The following is a 17460-nucleotide window of genomic DNA, read 5'->3' on the forward strand; positions in this document are numbered from 1 at the left end:
TGGCATCTAACAACTGTGTCTGTCAACAAATGGATCCTTTTCACTGTCAATTCAGCACACATTTTGCAGACCTTGGGCCTGCAATTATTTCATTTCCTTTCTTGGAAATGTAATTTCCACTTACTTTTGGAGAATAAAAGGCAGACAAAAGAAGGAAGGAGTTGCAGTATTTTCTGATTAAGATTATCTGTGTAAAATGGTAAAGGAAAAAAAAAATCTATACACACACACTGAAGCATTTCTCAGAAACTAAGTTTCTCAGCCAAATTGCTTTTGTGTCTGGATACTGGTTCAAATGTAGCCAGACTGTTGGTGTCAAATTAGGTACTAAACAAATTTAATAGGACAGACGAAGAATGAATATAGATCATCTTTCTGTTAGAACTGTTCAAATGACTCCAGTCAAAAGAAAGGAAACACATGACTGCAGGAGAAAATGTACTTTTTAAACACAATGAAATTAGATAAAACTGTAAATCAGCAAAGAAGGTCATTCATTCCAAAAGAGGGGAAAAAAAGTTAATAGTACCAATAAGAGAAACGCAAGAGTGGAAGAAAATACCAGTTGGCAAAAACAGATCTAAATTGAATCGCAACTTCATTTGTCCAGGCTTCACCTTTTAAACTAAGACAGGTATAGCTACAAAAAAGGGTTCTTTCTCCCCTGATAGAACAGGAAATCAAAGGTTTAATTAACCGTGATTACAATATTTGCTGATCTGATTTGTCTCACCTCTTCCTTTTCTTTATGTGACAAACCAGCTGACATCCTGGCAAGAGAACTAAAACAAAACTAGACTAATTTCAAAAAGAGCCTGCCATTGTTATAAAACAAACTGATCCTCCACCAGATCTGTCTGAAACACATTCAATAGCAGGATTAATTCTTTGACAATCAAAGTGCCACTTTCAAGCCATATACAGGTAACTCTTTACATAGCGTGTTTTCAGTCTCAGAATAGAGCAATATTATAAGGCACATCTTTAATTGAGAATCAGAAAATAAGGTTGTAAAAACATACCCTTCAAAGTAAGTTTGAAGATCTAATATCTTCTTTGGCTGCTCATGAACCATTAAGAGGGATGATCTAAGTACTTAATCTTGAAAGAATGATTAAGTGTCTTCTGATGCTGAATAAGGATCATCCAAGTCAATTCTTTGTGTAGAAGAAGAATCTGATTACCAAACCAGTTTAGGGATGGAATTCTCTTTATACATATCTGCTTTGCATCAGAATAAGACCTCTAAGCTAGGAGCCTGGAACCAAAAGTTGGCTCATCAAACAGAGGAAGAAGAGTATTTATTGGCTAACCAAATCGAAATCTCTATCTAAAGAGAAACAAAGCAAAGTAACACACAAATTAGTCATCACAGATTCTTCTATACACTACTTAGTAAAGAGCATCATTACTTACTGAAATGTAACCTTGGAACTTGTGCATCCTTCCAATTTACACGACCCTTCACCTGGCTCAGGTGTTGGGGGGGACGGGCTGTTGAATTCTGCCTCCAGAGTTTTCTTGTTCAAGGCTGTTTTTGTTACACTGGATACAGAACCCAACACTGGCATGGATTTGGACTCTGAGGTGGCTAATATTCCAGTTGGACCTTAAAACCAAACACATACCTCAAGTTTAATAATTCTGTTCGATGCTTATTAATATGGTACTGAAAAACAGATGAGCTGAAAATCCCTCAGGAAGTGAAAAGGCCAAGTTCTGTTAAAATTTCAAGAGCATGCTGGAAAATGCTCCTATTAGACATCTGCTCTGCTTTGGTGGTACTACTGATTATCAGGACCACGCTGAGAAACTGTGTACAGACCTTTAACAAACTCTAAAACCCCAGGCCATGGTTTCCTCAACTGACCAGAGTCCTTTAGTAATACTGGAATTGTGAAGTCTTTACTTCTCACAGAGCATGGCTTTCTGACAGCTCTACTTGAATCATTTGGCCTCTCAAGAGTTAATTCTTTCCAAAACTCAGCTCTGATTTTAAACAGAAAATGGAATGATGTCAAAAAGCTCTTTTTAAAAGGCTCATGAAGGCTTCCTGAGCCTTAAATAGCTTTTATGAACATTTTCATTTTAATGTGATTGAGAAGTAAGTGGGTTTATTTCCTATTAAAATATAGACACAGGATTATAAAAATTAAGTGGCAAAGAGTTTGTTTGTTTACCTTTTAGACTTTTCTGCTCTTTGGGTAGGATCAGAAAACTATAATAGGCCTTGTTACTACAATTATTGGCATATCAGTCTAAAACTTCTATGCACTGAAGCTAAGCTCCATCATTACTTTTTTTCTATCTTCAGTTAGGAAGATACTATCCTAGACAGTTTTTTCAAAGCAAGATTCTAGTATGTCTTTCTTGAAACTTCAGAAGGAATCCTTTTAAAACGAAGCAATTTATGAAATGTCACGAATGTACAAATAAAATTAGAACTTCTAAAAAATTAAGCTAGAGAACAACCTTGAAAGGTGCCGCTAAGAAAAAAGCAAAACTTGGGCTTCCCTGGTGGCACAGTGGTTGAGGGTCCGCCTGCCGATGCAGGGGACACAGGTTCGTGCCCCGGTCCAGGAAGATCCCACATGCCGCGGAGCGGCTGGGCCCGTGAGCCATGGCCGCTGAGCCTGCGCGTCCGGAGCCTGTGCTCCGCGGCGGGAGGGGCCGCGGCAGGGAGAGGCCCGCGTACCTCAAAAAAAAAAAAAGAAAAAAGAAAAACTTGGGACTCTCTATATCCTTAAGAAATGTCAGATCATCTCCTATAATGGAAAGGACTGGTGGGTACGATCCAAAATGCTAGCTAATCCTTGATTATTAATATTAGGCTTTGGAATTTTATTCTTACATTTGTATATGAATGTGTCAGATGCAGTATAACAAACATATGAACTCCAAAAATGAAGTTCTAATTTGAAAAACCTATCTAAGAGGGGCTTGGAAATTGTGCAGCCATTCTGTTACTGCAGCTCCTCTAGACTTACTCCACGTGGGAGACACAGATCCCCCCGGGTCTGGTAGAAAGCCTCAGCTCACAAAGCATCAGTGTCTGCCTTTCTCATTTATTTCTTCTGTACCGTCTGAGCAGACAAATTTGTGACATTATAGAATATTCTGGTTCAAAAGGCCTTTCCCTCCTGCCTGTGACAAGCCTCACGCTGCATGGGGATGTGGGGGTAAAGAGAAAAGGGCAGAAAGATCAAGAAAGTTCATTCCTCACAGTATAAATATGAAGCTGAACATAAGATGTGCTTCCGAGCAGCTCTGCTCAGCCCTTGGGTAACTGTTGACTGCAATACTATAGATAGCTTTAAACAATCTGTCCTTGTAGAAAAGCAAGATCTGTTTCTGAATACACACCAACGCCGGCTGCTGTTCTGCAACTGAAGCCAATTCAAAAGGAGGGAGGGTGGGTGAGCTGAGCCAGAGCTGTTATTTTTCTTACATACAAAAAGAAATAAAGAAAAATGCCTAATGTTTAAGATGATGATGATGATTAACACTATTATTATTGCATCCTATTTAAGCAGTCCAATGTTTTCCAAGAGGCACTTGCTGCTCTTTGAAATGTCAGTTTTGTAGCCCACAGTCTAGGTAAATCAAGGAAATACCAGTTAGTCCCATAAGAAAAATTCTAAAGAAAAAGGTGTTTCTGTGGCCCCTGAGGGAGATACTAACTTGGGATATGAGTTCTGCCAACCTCAGGCTGCCTCTGCCTCACTTATGATGCTTCCTTTCTCCACTTTGTAACCTCACCTTTAGCCTTTCCATAACCCTTTGTGTGCAGAAGAAAAAAATCTCAGAGATTCAAATGCACCTGAGGAACAAACCTATCAAACTTATCTCTGTAATTTGCTCCCACTATGCAGTTGTGCTACTTTAGCACCTTATTTGCCCCCTGGAATTTTCATTTTCTCATTCCATGACCTTTATAAAAAGATTACATAGTAAATACCTCTGCCAGTTTGATGCTTGCAAAACATCTGAACCATGTAAAAAAATAGTTATTTCTTTTACTAGATGATAGAGTTTGTAAGTTTGTGTCCTCTCCCCACCCCACACCCTTTTTTTTTTTTTTTGATTTGGCTACTAGGGAGCTCAAAAGAAAATTTCTGCTCACTTACAAGTCACTCCCTTCAGTATGTTTCCTCTCCATCCTGCCAATTACACAGTTCTTATTTCTCTATCCAAATATTAATGATTCTATTGAATATGTATCTCTTATTCTAACTTCCCTCAAATGATACTCTGAATATTTGTATACTGGTGGAATATAATCAGTAAAATGAGTCTCACCATGTCCATAAAATGTGTTCCTACCTTTCTCCACACTTTGAAATATTCAAATCTTCATATTGACTAAAATAAAAATGTTTCCTCATTTCTCCCATGGAAAACTAACTCTGAAATAGTGAGTGCTGCAAGTTTGACCAAGTGAGTGAAGTAAGAATGTTTCTGGAGGAACAAAAAGGTCAGTGGCAAAATACAAAATGTAAATGACAGAGCACAAAAATGGCATTCGCAAAGTCCTAAAAATTAATGACAACTACATGAATACTTTCAGGATGAAATGTTGGAAAAGTCACAGCACTAAGTCACAAATGAATAATAATTCATTATGGAGGCTGGTAAATTCTTGTAAAGCGAACATAAAGGGAAAAAAAGTCTCTTATGGCATCCCTTAGTTTTCCTGAGAGTTGGTTATTTGGGCATGGGGTGGTGGTAATTCTTACAGGATACTAACAGCAGAATTTCTAGAACAAACTAAAAACTGAATGGCTATTTTTTTTTTTTTAAAGAAGGGCACAAAGTCTTCATCTTTTTATAAAAACGGTTTGGCTGGTATTATGCTGCTTCTGGTTCAAGGAACCATTACTCCATTGAGTAAATCCCTATATGAAAGCTAGAGCTTGATTATCAAAAACCCAAATCCTTAAAATTCTAGCAATTTAAACTTGATAGACATGACAACAATGCAAATTTAAACTGTTACGATAGACTAATTGGAGTTGACTGAACAAGAGTCTAAAAGATTCAGTACATTAGCTGTGGTTGCTATTAATTTTAGTTTAGGGTAGTTTTTCAAAAGCAGCCTCCTGGCAACAAGGGGAAAACCTCATAAAGGTTTCTGCTAATTCCCATGATCAAGCTGATGGAAAAAAAACTGAAGACATACAAAGTGAGTTCTGAAACACACTTTGAAGTCTAATACATGCATATCATGATACCAATGCAAACTGTGATCTCAAGATGCTCAGACGGCCATTTATAGCTGATGACAGAGCTGGGCTTTCTCTTCACTTGATTCACAGGCAGGGACAATAAACTAAATGGATATGAAAAATAAAGATGATTTCTTTGCATTTGTAACTGATTTGTAATTACGACTATTATTACTAACTATGGGGTTCTTTGTGCCAGGCACAGTGCTAAGCACTTTTGATATATGGAAATATATTGACTTAATCCTTAGAATAATCCTATGAGGTGGTGCTTTTATTATCCTCATTTTATAGATGAAGAAATTGAGGCACAGAGAGGTTGAGTAATTTGCTTAAAGGGCAAACAGTAAACTGCAAAGCTAGGATTCAAACTCATGCCTTCTGGTTCTGGAGCCTTTACTCAGTGCTGCATTGTTGCCAAAGTCCATCCCGGATGTCTTTACCAAAGGGCATCTTGCATTAAGCAAACAAGATCCATAAAAGCCTGATTCCCTACAAATAAACATACCAATAAATAAAAATACATAAGCACTCTTATGAGATACCCATAAGTACCTTTGCCATCCAATACTTCTCATTCACATAAAAAAATTAATAATAATTTTAAAAAGATCACTTTATGTTAAAAAGACACTTAAAGGAAGATGCTTCAGAGAGGAAGAGTAGAACCGTGGAAAATTCAAACCAGCTTACTACTGCTATCTGCTTCTGTTGTCAACTTTCTGCGACGCAAAATCCTTTCTAACTCAGTTTCACTGTTTTCAGTGTGAAGGGATTTTAAGCTTCTTGAACTAGTGGATTTGTTAAGTGTCCCCTAAAGTGAAAACAAAACAAAAACAAAAACAAAAAGGTTAATGTCTTAATACAATACACAAAAGAATATAAAAATCAAACCACCAAAACATTACCAGAATTTGAATGGAATTAGGAACTAAAATGAATTTGCTATATATGTATTTTTAATGTGCATATCTTTAACACACAGTGTTGGATCATTTAAGAAGATGCTACTGATGATGTAAGATGTTAGCTTTCGTAGCAAAAGAACAGCACAAGAATACCTCTTGATGGGCTAACTATATGAAATTCAGTGGTGGGAAGGTACTTGCACATTGATGATTAAGATTCTGATGTGTGCTGGTCGACCACGCGGAGAAGAAAACAGATATACTGAACTCACCTTAGAAGGTTATCTTGACATGGCAGCCATGAGTTACTGACCCAAATCCTTGCGGCACTGAAAAATGTGGCCGATTCTTCAGAGAGAATGACCCTGGCCGCACACCTGGTGACAAGGCGTGCTGCCGAAGGAAGCACATAACGGTCTCCAGTGGCCTAACCCAGGAGGTGCTGCACTGAGCACACCTCGCTTCTCTGTGAAAGAGCAAAGGCTACAGTCTACAGGGAGGCAAGGAAGGGCCGGCGCCGTAATCCCACACTCCTGAACAGAGGAGGCAGTGAATGAATGGATTACTCAGGACCCGGAAGACACTGAAGGAAACAAGAGATACCATAATGCTGTGCTCCTGCTGAAAGGCGTACTGACTTTCAAGAGGACAGAGGAAGACCCAGGCAGTGCTCCCCTGCCCTGGCTCCTCCAGGAAGTATGTTATAGAGGGAGAGCTACGGTTTTCTATCTCCATTACCAGTCAAGTGTTTGTACAGAACACTGGGTGACACACTTCTTCGTAGATTTAAGGGGTAAGGATTTAGCACCCCACCATTACAAGTGGTCCATTTTCTTTTCTAAGAAATGCCCACCATTTCTTTGAAAGAGCCCTCCTCAGCTGTGCCGCAGGCTTAGGGGGGAATAAAAACCCAGCTGAACCACAATCTTTTGATCAGAGAAAATCAGCACCTCAAGTCAGGTATAACTTGCTAGACTTCATGCCAGAGTCGGAAGGCAGCCTTTGTCCACCCAGGCTAAGAAGTAGGCCAGCCTTTGTCACTTCAGCTCACTATGGGTTTGCCTTAACCCTGCTCCCTGCCCCTGCCAACTTCCTGAAGGATTCTAAGAATCCTACTAGCTAAAATGGTAACTCATGTTTCTTCTTTAACCTATAAAACAAAAAAAGTAGCTTGTAAAATTAGGTAGTTACAAATCTCACGATATAGGTTATTATGTTGTTTCAGTTAGAAAGGTGTTTTTCTCCCTAACTGCACACAGTTATAGAAAAGCAGTCTGTTGTTGGGAAAACTGACTAACGAGATTAGGAGATTATATTCCTCTGCTGTCATAGCTAACCAAAACTGATGTGTAAAATTCTTAAGGCTCGTATTTTAATCAGGCATCTGATACTTTCCCCCTGGAGGAACCTCTTTCTACTTTGGATTTATTATAAAAATTCATAAAATACATTAAAGGAAAATCATATTACATGTAACACTATAATAGCTTATTTTATCATTTAAAAAATTAGATGATTTCTTTATTTAACAGTTAACAATGCAGATCTGTACCCACTCATCAAAGAGTTATATAGTAAGGTAGGATTGACACTGATAAGGTAAAGAAAACAGAACTAAAACCAATTCAGATAAAAAATTTTTAATGTATTAGAAAAACTATTCCCAAATCATTTGTGTTTATAATTTTTAAAAAGTTCTATCATTTGTAAACAGAAAAACTTATGGCCCTTACTAAAATCACTCCAACTACCAGACTGCTGTTTGATCATCAAGGACATTCTGTGTGATTTTCCCAATGGCTAGAGTTAATTCAAGAAAAAGATATATGTGTCTGTGTATGTGTGTATGTACATGTACATACACATATACCTTCCAAGGATATCTCTTATTGAAGAATTTACCTTTCACAAGATTCTCTATTTTTGTTTGGATAACCGCATTACTTCCCCAAACTCCTGACTGTGGTAAGCTATCCTCTCATCGCACCTGATACTGAAGGAATTCATTTTCCAAGTTCTAATCCTTGAATTCCCAACTTTTTTCTCCATTCACTGACCAAGGCGGTTGACTAGGTTTGTATATGAGCAAAATTTAAATATGGAGGCAATTATGGAGGAAAGGTTTCTGCATGGATCTCAACTGACGTGATAAAGGAGCTCAGCTAATAAAGTACCAAGACTGTCTTAATTATCTACTTATATTATAATCATAAAATTAGAGAAATCACAAATCACCACGTGGTACATACAATTTCTTCACTTCACAGAAAAAAGAATCCTATAAATCAGTGATCCTCGGCGTTTTGGGCCAGGTCCCACAGTAAGTCAGTGATAGGGCTGGACCTTGAACTTAACTTTTCTAATTTCTATTTCTACTCCAAACCACTTTCATCATTTAACAGTCTTAATCCCCATGTTAGTTAAATGTTCATAATACCAACAACTCTAATTGTCAGGGAGCAAAATTAACAATTCTTGCGTAATTTGAAAAACTGAAAATGTTCAAAAAAGACCTAAAAGTGAATTTTTAAAAAGTTGTTCTTGTCTCTTTGATTTAGAGGCAACTGAACTTGAGAAGAGACTTTCTGATTAATTTCTGTTGATTTATTCTTTGGAAATGCCCATTTCCACTTAGAGTGGCTTTTAAATGGCTGGTGTGGCTCAAGAGGTTTGCGAAACCTAAAAAAAGAGAAACCCTTGTGTGACTATGAGAAATAGCTATATATTTTTTATCCACAAAATACACAACTTTAAAAATTAAGTGTAAATAGACTTGGAAAAATAAGTTCAGTCAACACTGAGACTTTAAAAATTGGCTTGAAAAGTGTACAACTCAAAAGATAGTGAGGTTTTCCAACTCCCCCAAACACGAGATGTGTTTTCTACCCATGTGCTAAGTTTCAGCAGTAGGCTTACAACTCAGGTCAGTTTCATTGCAGCAAAAACACCCCCAGACTGAGTTCATTCCTGGTTTCTGTTTTGCAGTAGAACTGAACACAGGGCTTCTTGGTTTCTTGGCATCTCTTGGTACATACAGGTGCTCACTTTCCACTTCAGTACACAATCTGTAGACTTTTTATGTTCTTTTCATGTTTATTTCTCACATGCCACAACTGTTGAGGTTCGTGTCATGTACTTTGCTGGGTACTAAATTTTGATAATACTAATAGTCTGAACTCCAGCAAGAAGCACCAATAGAGCCCCATCTGATAGGGGCTTCCATTCTCTCCTAAAAGAAGTTGTATGGTTTCTTGGCCCCAAGTGACTGGGAGTTACAAGTGATCCATCATCCCTCAAAGGAAACGTTTGTGGTAGTAGTGGAAAGTTGCCATTTGGCAAAGAAGAGTAGGGGAGAGCATAGTGAGTTCCACTTCAAAAAAATTTAATGCAAAGAATAACAGCTATTAGTGATACACGTTAATGCCATGTAAGGTAGAGAAATCTAATGATAAATCCAGGACAAAAGAGGATGGGGGCAATTTGAAGACAAGAAAGATGTTTTGACAATTGTTATAATTTGTAAATTATTCCACAAAAATCTGTTCACAGATTTCTCTCCTTGAAGTGGCACAAAATTATAGTGAGTATGATTGTATAGTGAACATGATCTTTAAAAGCAATGCTGTGATTTTCAGTAAACTTGCTACCAACCAGCATTATCAGGAAGTGGGGTACCTTGGGTAATCAAATATCATATGTATCTCATGTAGATGTCTGATTTTTCAAATAAACCTGATTTAAAAAACAAACTGAGGGAAGTTTACTCTTTCACTGAGGATCAGAACTATAACCCTAGAACCTCCAAATGCCCCTGGGGGCATTTTCATAAACAAAAATTAGCATTACAATGTAGACAACAAAAAGGACTGTCATAGGGCATTCTCCTTAACAGAACACTGGATAACAAAATTTTCTCACCAAAGAATCCATTAGATAATAACCACATGCTTTTTCCATGGTTTTAATACTTTATTCTGTAGGTAGACCACTACTGTTAGCCAGTGCTACATACCTCTCTTTAGTATTAATTCCACTCACCTAAAAACTACAGCAAACTAATTAAGCCATTCCGAGTTAAGTCTACTGTTTCATGCTTGATGAAAATAATGTTGTTTACCACAATTATGTGGATGTCTGCATGCAATGCATAATTAGCACAGTAACAACGAACATGGGAATATTAGCTCTACCTCCGCCCCCATGTTTGTTGACTTACTGTGCATAATAACTGGTATTGAGACTGTAACAAGATCTGAGAATAAAGCTCTTAGTATCCAAAACATTTTCTAAGTGAGGCATTTGTCTCCGACAGAAACTGTCGGACAGGGCAGTACTCATTTATTTTGTTGGCAAAAGCTCATACTTTGGAAAGCAGAAATATGACTAGAGACGGGCATTAAGCATGTTCTCTAATGGACATGAATTACTTTTAGAAAATGAAATTGGTAACATAAAGAAAGGAACTTCTATTATCCAAATTTATCATGACTTTTCAAAACTGTGAGAAAAGCAGACTATGACTCTGATGCTAACATATCTGGGGAGAAGCTCTGATTTATATTTAGGTGCCAAGAATTCCACTTTCATGCCCCAAAGTTAAGCACTATCCATGTGAGAGACTACTATACAATACACTATTATCTACTACATTTATCGTAGATTTACTTATAAATAAATCTACTATAATCTATGTATAGATTTACTTATAACATTATTTACTATATTTATATTTATAATATATCTACTATATAAGCATGTACTGATCCTCACATGTGGCCAGATACTTTATCTTCAAGTTGTAATACAAGTATTGGAGAACAAGAACAGGAAACAATGATTTGGGGGAAAGTGTACCCATTCTTTTCGAATAGAAACAGCAGAGTATTGATACATTATTAACACACCCAAGGGAGGAGTCCACAGCACAATCAAGTAAACTATCAAAAGTAATGAGGCTTACTGTAAATGGAAATAAAATATATCAAAACCAATTATTCATAACAGTAGATTTTTAAAATATTCTTCCACTTTCCCATTAACTAAATAATAAACTGAGATCTATTCTTACCAGTATTCCTTTTAGTTCATTCACTGCACTTTCAGAGCCTTTTGAAGATTCTGGCTACAATTGTAAAAAGAAGAAAAATGACTGAGTAATTCAGTTTTAAGATACCCAACAAAGATTTTTACATGGCAAAGTTTTGGTAGCTTATATTGACTACATTTTTAAAAATTAGGTCTATGTCTTACAGTTAGGAAAAAATATTAGACATGCTAGTGCTCCCAAGGAGCAGTTAAATAGAAACTTAGAGGTAAGAGTCAAGCTACCATCTTCTACACATCATTTTGTTACCTACCATCATCATATGTAGAAAAGATTTGGTAAACATTAAATTTCAAAGATTTAATTCCAAATTATTCAGAACATTTTACAATAAACTCTCCCCACTCTCATTGCTGGGCTTGAGCCAGCAAGCGAGGACTAGGAAGGCAGCAGTGCAGAGCAGAAAGCAAGCAACAGGGCAGAAAACCTCTCTCAGCTCCGTTAGCTCCAGGCCAAGGCCAGCTTACAGAGGACTGGCACGTCTAGTTTCATGAATTTCACAACAGGGATCAGCAAACCCGGATTACAGGAGAATGTTAGCATCACCGGCTATCAGAGTAGTAAAAGACCTCAGAGGGCGTGCAGTCCAAGTACTTCATCTTACTTATGAGGAAAGTTACACTTTGAGGAATTCTGTATTTGAGTCAGGTGTCTCGATTACAAGCCCAGTTCTCATCTGGCTACACCACGAACAAAATAATTTGAAATGAAATTCTGGGTAATACCTGCCTGCCCCATAATACCACAGTCTCTGTGGACCCCACAATGAAAAGATGGCTGAAAAAAAACCCTCTGATCTTCCCTGTACCACTTCCTTTCACAAAGGAGATGAAGAGAAAACCTGCAAGACACAGTGAAAGGAATCACTCAGGCCTCTCATTCCTAGAAAAGAGGCAAGGCTAATCTTTCATCAAGAGATGGGAGGTGATTAATGGCAACCTATAATTCTTTCCTCTCAAAAGATAATAAAAGAATAAGACCCTATTCCAATTTTAAAAAACATACAGTTAGAAAAAGTGAGAGAGGTTTGCTGCTCACGTACAAATTAGACTAAGGTGTTCAACTTTCATAGCCTCCGTTTTCTGTGAAATACACATGCCATCAGTGGCAGTCACAAGTGCCAGTCAAAAGCTTTAAGACACTAATTTTAACCACACCAGCACCACCACCAGCATCAAGGAATTTAGTAATACGCAGTTAAATTAGTACTCTCAAGGCAGGCTTGACTTCTGTAGGTAAGCTGTTCGGTGACATGTTACGACTTCTGAACAAACACCCTGCCTAAAGGCATACTCAAAAGTGCTGCTATGCCACTCAAGTTGCCCTCTGACTGCACAAGCCTTTTCAAAGCCTGGACTGCATACTCTCATAACTGGTGACATTTCAGGAAAGTACTGATGGCACTGGGGGAAGAAGTCTGCACTGAGGCATGCAGTGACGATTTGTTTTAAAGGTTACTGACCAGGTCATTCACCACTATATCTACACAGTTTTAATGATTACCAGCAAAACAAAACAAAACAAAACAGTTGTCCACTGATCCTTGTTCAGCTGTCCTCCAGATTTTGAACTGACATGAAATAATGTGTAACTGTTGAAAGAGTCACGGCAAGAAAGAAAAAGGACAAAGTGATACACCGATAATGAAAGTACATACAGAACACTGATTGCTTACGATTTAAGAAGTTTTCAACATTTTTCTTTCTAAACTAATTTTGTTTCTTTTACGACACTGCATTTTTCTCTGGTAATAATTTGGTTTTGCTATTCTTTCCAAACTAGTTGTGACATGAAAGCCATAAAAATGTATTCTTTTCTAAGGTTCTACTTAGACTCTGCATTTTACACATTTTACTCCATTTGACCCTAACAACAACCATGTGAGCCAGGGAGAGTATTTTATGGAGAAGAAGCCTGGGAAGCTGGGTGATAGTGCAAGGACCCAACTCCAACAACAGTGCTCTTCACTCACTCACCAGACACTGGCACTGAAAGAGCTGTGCCCAACTATCTACAAGCTCAGCTTCTCGTCCAGTTCTACATTCTGCCCACTTGCTTTCAGAGCTCTAGCACAAGACTGAATTACTCTCCACAGCTGGCTGAAGCTTCCATTTCCCTAGATGTGAATCTTCTCTTGGCGTGGAATGCTCGTTCCCTCTTCCCAACCCCCTTTCCCTGGACAGCTCACACCATGGCCATTCCTGCCTTGTCCAGTTATCTTGTCTGCCTGTGACAAAGTGGCAACTTTAAAAGCCCAGCAGAATTTCTAGTGAACAGTCATGACACTCGGGAACACTGAAGTAGCTGAAGGAGGGCATCCTTGAGAGTCAGAAAGGACCATAAAGTTTGGTTTAAAGGAAGAGGAAGAAGAAAGAGAACCAATCTGCTGACACCTTATTAGAGTGAGGAAAGAAAAAACATTTTTCAAGAAAAATGTCAAAAACTCTACTATCGAGTCTATTTAAATGGGACAGATATACAAGGGGAAGGAAAAGCTCTGAACTAGACACTAGGTACTTCCACAGACCCTGGAGCTCACTGTGGTCTAGCTTAGAAGACAGCTGATGATACAGATAACACAAGTTTCTCCTTGAAGTGACCTGGAATAGGTCTGTGAAATTAATGGGAACAATCTTATAAACCTCACTGTTTTTCAAAAGTTGTCTTAGGTCTGCTACGGTACATGATGTGATCCCCACGCTCAGATTACCCTCCCCCACACACTAAAACAGAAGCCTCGGGAAGGCAAGGATCTTTGTGTCTTGTTTACTGCTTTACTCCCAGTGCCTAAAACAGTACCTGGCACATAGTAGATACTCAATAAATACTTGTTGAATTATACACAAGAACCAGGAATTGACGAAAATAAAGGGCGTGCTAATTGTTACTTGTTTGGTATAACAGTTCATATCAATGTCCCTCTCAAGGAGATGGCAGCACCCTGCAACCACAGGACTTACTTTCTGTAGTGACCTAGGTTTCCTATGGGTCAGAGTCCTTCTGAAAAGTGCTTATATGAAGCAAAGGCTTTTACGACACATTAGCCTTAACCCAAGATTTGACAGTCAATTCTGATGTAGCTTTCATCAGATTTCAAACTTTTACATTAAAAAAAAGAAACATCAGGGGAAAAAAGCATTTACTCATTCCATACCTTTGCCTTGGGTCTAGCTGTCTGATTAACTGGTCTGAGATGAACTCCCTTTTTAATTCTGTCCATCATCTCTTCAACTGCTTGCCTCTTCAGATCTGTGACTTCTTCAGCTATTCAAAGAACACACACATAAATCATCTTATGTTACAAGAAAACTACTTCCTATTTCTGGTGACTTAGAGAGACTGCACTATGTAATTAACCACAGTCATTTTTCAGACAGAGTCACAAAACACCAATAATTTACTAAGGTTAACAGCTCCCAGGTAGCAATATTTTTTTAATAAAAATCTTTTAATAAGAGATTTGCTTTGAGAAATAAGAGTTATAAAATTTAAGGTCTAATTTGTAGCCTGGAAATCAATATTGTTTCATCTATGTTAAACAAAGTACATTTTGTTCCGTTTGTCAGCATAATAACATACCTGAATTTCTCCAGGTCTCTAAAAACCTAATTTTGTACCTAACTCCAAATAATCATTCACTTTTGTCTCAAAGATGTTTTTGTAACTTATAGTATAACCTATGTCAAAGAAATCCAACCAAAGCAGGATTAACTATCAAAAAGCCCATTTGAAAATAAAAGATCAAAGAGATTTTTTTACCTGTTGGAAGAAATCCACAGTCAAAAGATGAGCAGCAAATAGATAAAATCTATTTTTAAATTGCCATCTTTTGTTTAGGAATCACATGGGAAGGAAACATTTAAGCAAACCTTTTTCAAGTCTTTTAAAATTGTCAATGTTAAAAGAAAACATACATCCAGAAATGACTGCAGTTAAGTAATTAAATTTGATAAAAAATTTCAACTGTCTATTGTTTAATCTTTACACTCTTTGGCTGCAAAAACAATAAAGCTGTTGAAATATGTATCAACTAGGTGAATGCAACTGAGGTGAGCTGAGACTTGTTGGTCAGAAGAGTGAAATTTGTCTCTTACACAACAGCTTAAGCAAAAGCACCAAATCATTCTGGAACATTTATCACCATTAATGCAGCTCTAGATCTTGTGTTTACCTCCAGCTAACTCACTGTATCGAATACATTCAAGTTTAAATATCTCATAAAGACCCTCCAACAGACTCCACATTGTGGGGCAGGCATATGGTAGGCACTCAGCAAGCATCTACCTACTGACTGACTTGTTGAAGTTCGAGCTTTAAATGGCTATCAATAGTTTTACTATTTGAGCAGAAATAATTAAACCTCAATAGAATGGCTCCTAAATGGAGGCAATCACAACTATATCCCCCAGCTAATTCACAGTCGTGTCAGGCTTTGCGCTAAGGAGGCCGAAATCATGGCTTCTTTTACTGCTATATGGCAGACTTCACTCTAACCCTGGGTAGCTATTCCTCTTATACATGCCGAGGGGAGCAACTTAGAGAATCCAGAAGGTTCCATTATCCTCCACTCTGCAACATCACTGTGATGGGATCACTGCTATATTCATCATATAACCTAGGTTTTCTGATACAGTCCTGGTTTCAAAGTGTTGTCATCCTCAGAAGCCACTGAAATGCTGGGAATTCAAATTTCTCAATATCCAAACAGCATTTTTCAGTTCCAGAAGTCAAAAGAGTATCTTTTGTGAGGCAACATGGGAGACGTGGCACCAAGGTCAGAACTTATCCACCAATGAGTGAAAAGACAACAAAACTGTGGGTTGATCAACTATGTGCCCTTAAGCAGTATTTTCTAAGGCAGCCTCTGCTGATGGCTCACAAACATCAACAAGGGGACAGACAAGAAAATTACTATGAACAGAGATTCATTCATTCATTCATTCATTCACTGACTCACTTATTCAATATCTGAATACCTATTATGCACTACATGGTACTTTTGCTGACCGTTTTCAAAATCAGAGGAAATAAGACCCATATCTGTCATTCAAGCACCTGGTATGGGTATGGAATTTATTCCTGGGAATTAAAAAAAAATCTTCAAAACACATTCGATTTTCAGAAAGGCTGCCATTTTGAGTAAGACTTGGGAAGAGCTGCATGGCAACAGGAACACCGCCTACAAACAGATTAGCACTCTGTAAGGAACGACTAAAACTCAATTAAATACACAAAACAAAAACTAATTAAGGCAGACAGATGGAGAATTATGGTCAACACCATTCAAATCTGCTGCAGCATCTAACATAACAGGAATTTAAAGTAGTGTCTTATCTTTGCTTGCCAGAATCATAGTGCTAATTCAGAGAAGTGCCACTATCTGTATTGTGTACAGATTATAAACCAGGCTCATAAAATTTTCTCAGTCTTTTTCAAACAAAGGCTTAATTGGTCTTAAGGAAAAGAAATCACTCTTATCAGATTCCCTACTCAGGCACAACACAAGGGCAATGGCTAGGTTAGCTACACAAGCTTTCTCTCTCACTGACCCTGTTTTTGAACTAGCAAAATGCAATCTATACGAACTTCTGAACTATTAAGCAGTTCTAATAAATCTGCAAGAATCACCTACAGAGAGCTCATGGTATGTTTTGTAATTCTTTTCTGCAATCACGCAGTTGGTAATTGTCTCACAAAAGCATGTAATCAGGGGGACAACAGAAATATGCAGGATACTGGAGATTAAAGAAAAGGGACAAATGAAGACAAGGGGTCTAATGTTATTGAACTGCCACAGGAAAATAAAATCAAATGTTCTTTGAGTTAGTGCTTCCAGTCTTGGATCAGAAAGCTACATGTAATTAATTGAGGCTTAAATTTTAAGACCCACTTGAAAAATAAGTTAGTTCCTCAAAAAAAAAAAAAAAAAAAAGACCTACAGACAAAACCATCACCTTATTGCTCAATAAAACCTTTTGGTATTACCTAGAGGAACTAAAATGAATTTTTAAATGCCACAGGTTTACTTTTCTCTTTCAATAACATTTTAAAAAAGGCATTAAAAAAATCTTATGGCACCGTGATGCACAAAATTTCTAAAGAACATATCATGGTTGAGTAAGTTTGGATTTGACCTACAGTCATAAAGTTAAGAAAATTTCCTTAACTACAATGATCACAAGAGCCTGCTGAATGAGGACTTCTGCCCTTCAGGGTGACTGGT

The 17460-nt window shown here is 37.7% G+C and overlaps 1 protein-coding gene across 1 annotated transcript in view; it reads right to left on the minus strand.

The window, feature by feature from the left end:
- The window catches only part of SHTN1 (shootin 1), a 100738-nt gene that overhangs the window by 14098 nt on the left and 69180 nt on the right, over positions 1-17460 (minus strand). Inside the window, exons 13-16 of the mRNA XM_079717947.1 lie at positions 14392-14501; positions 11202-11255; positions 5919-6039; positions 1417-1609 (exon numbers count right to left, since the gene is read on the minus strand). Of these exons, the coding sequence (XP_079574073.1) occupies positions 1417-1609; positions 5919-6039; positions 11202-11255; positions 14392-14501 (478 nt within the window). The remainder of the gene's footprint in view (positions 1-1416; positions 1610-5918; positions 6040-11201; positions 11256-14391; positions 14502-17460) is intronic.

Source organism: Hyperoodon ampullatus, assembly GCF_949752795.1.
Source record: "Hyperoodon ampullatus genome assembly, chromosome: 1".
NCBI lineage: Eukaryota > Metazoa > Chordata > Mammalia > Artiodactyla > Ziphiidae > Hyperoodon > Hyperoodon ampullatus.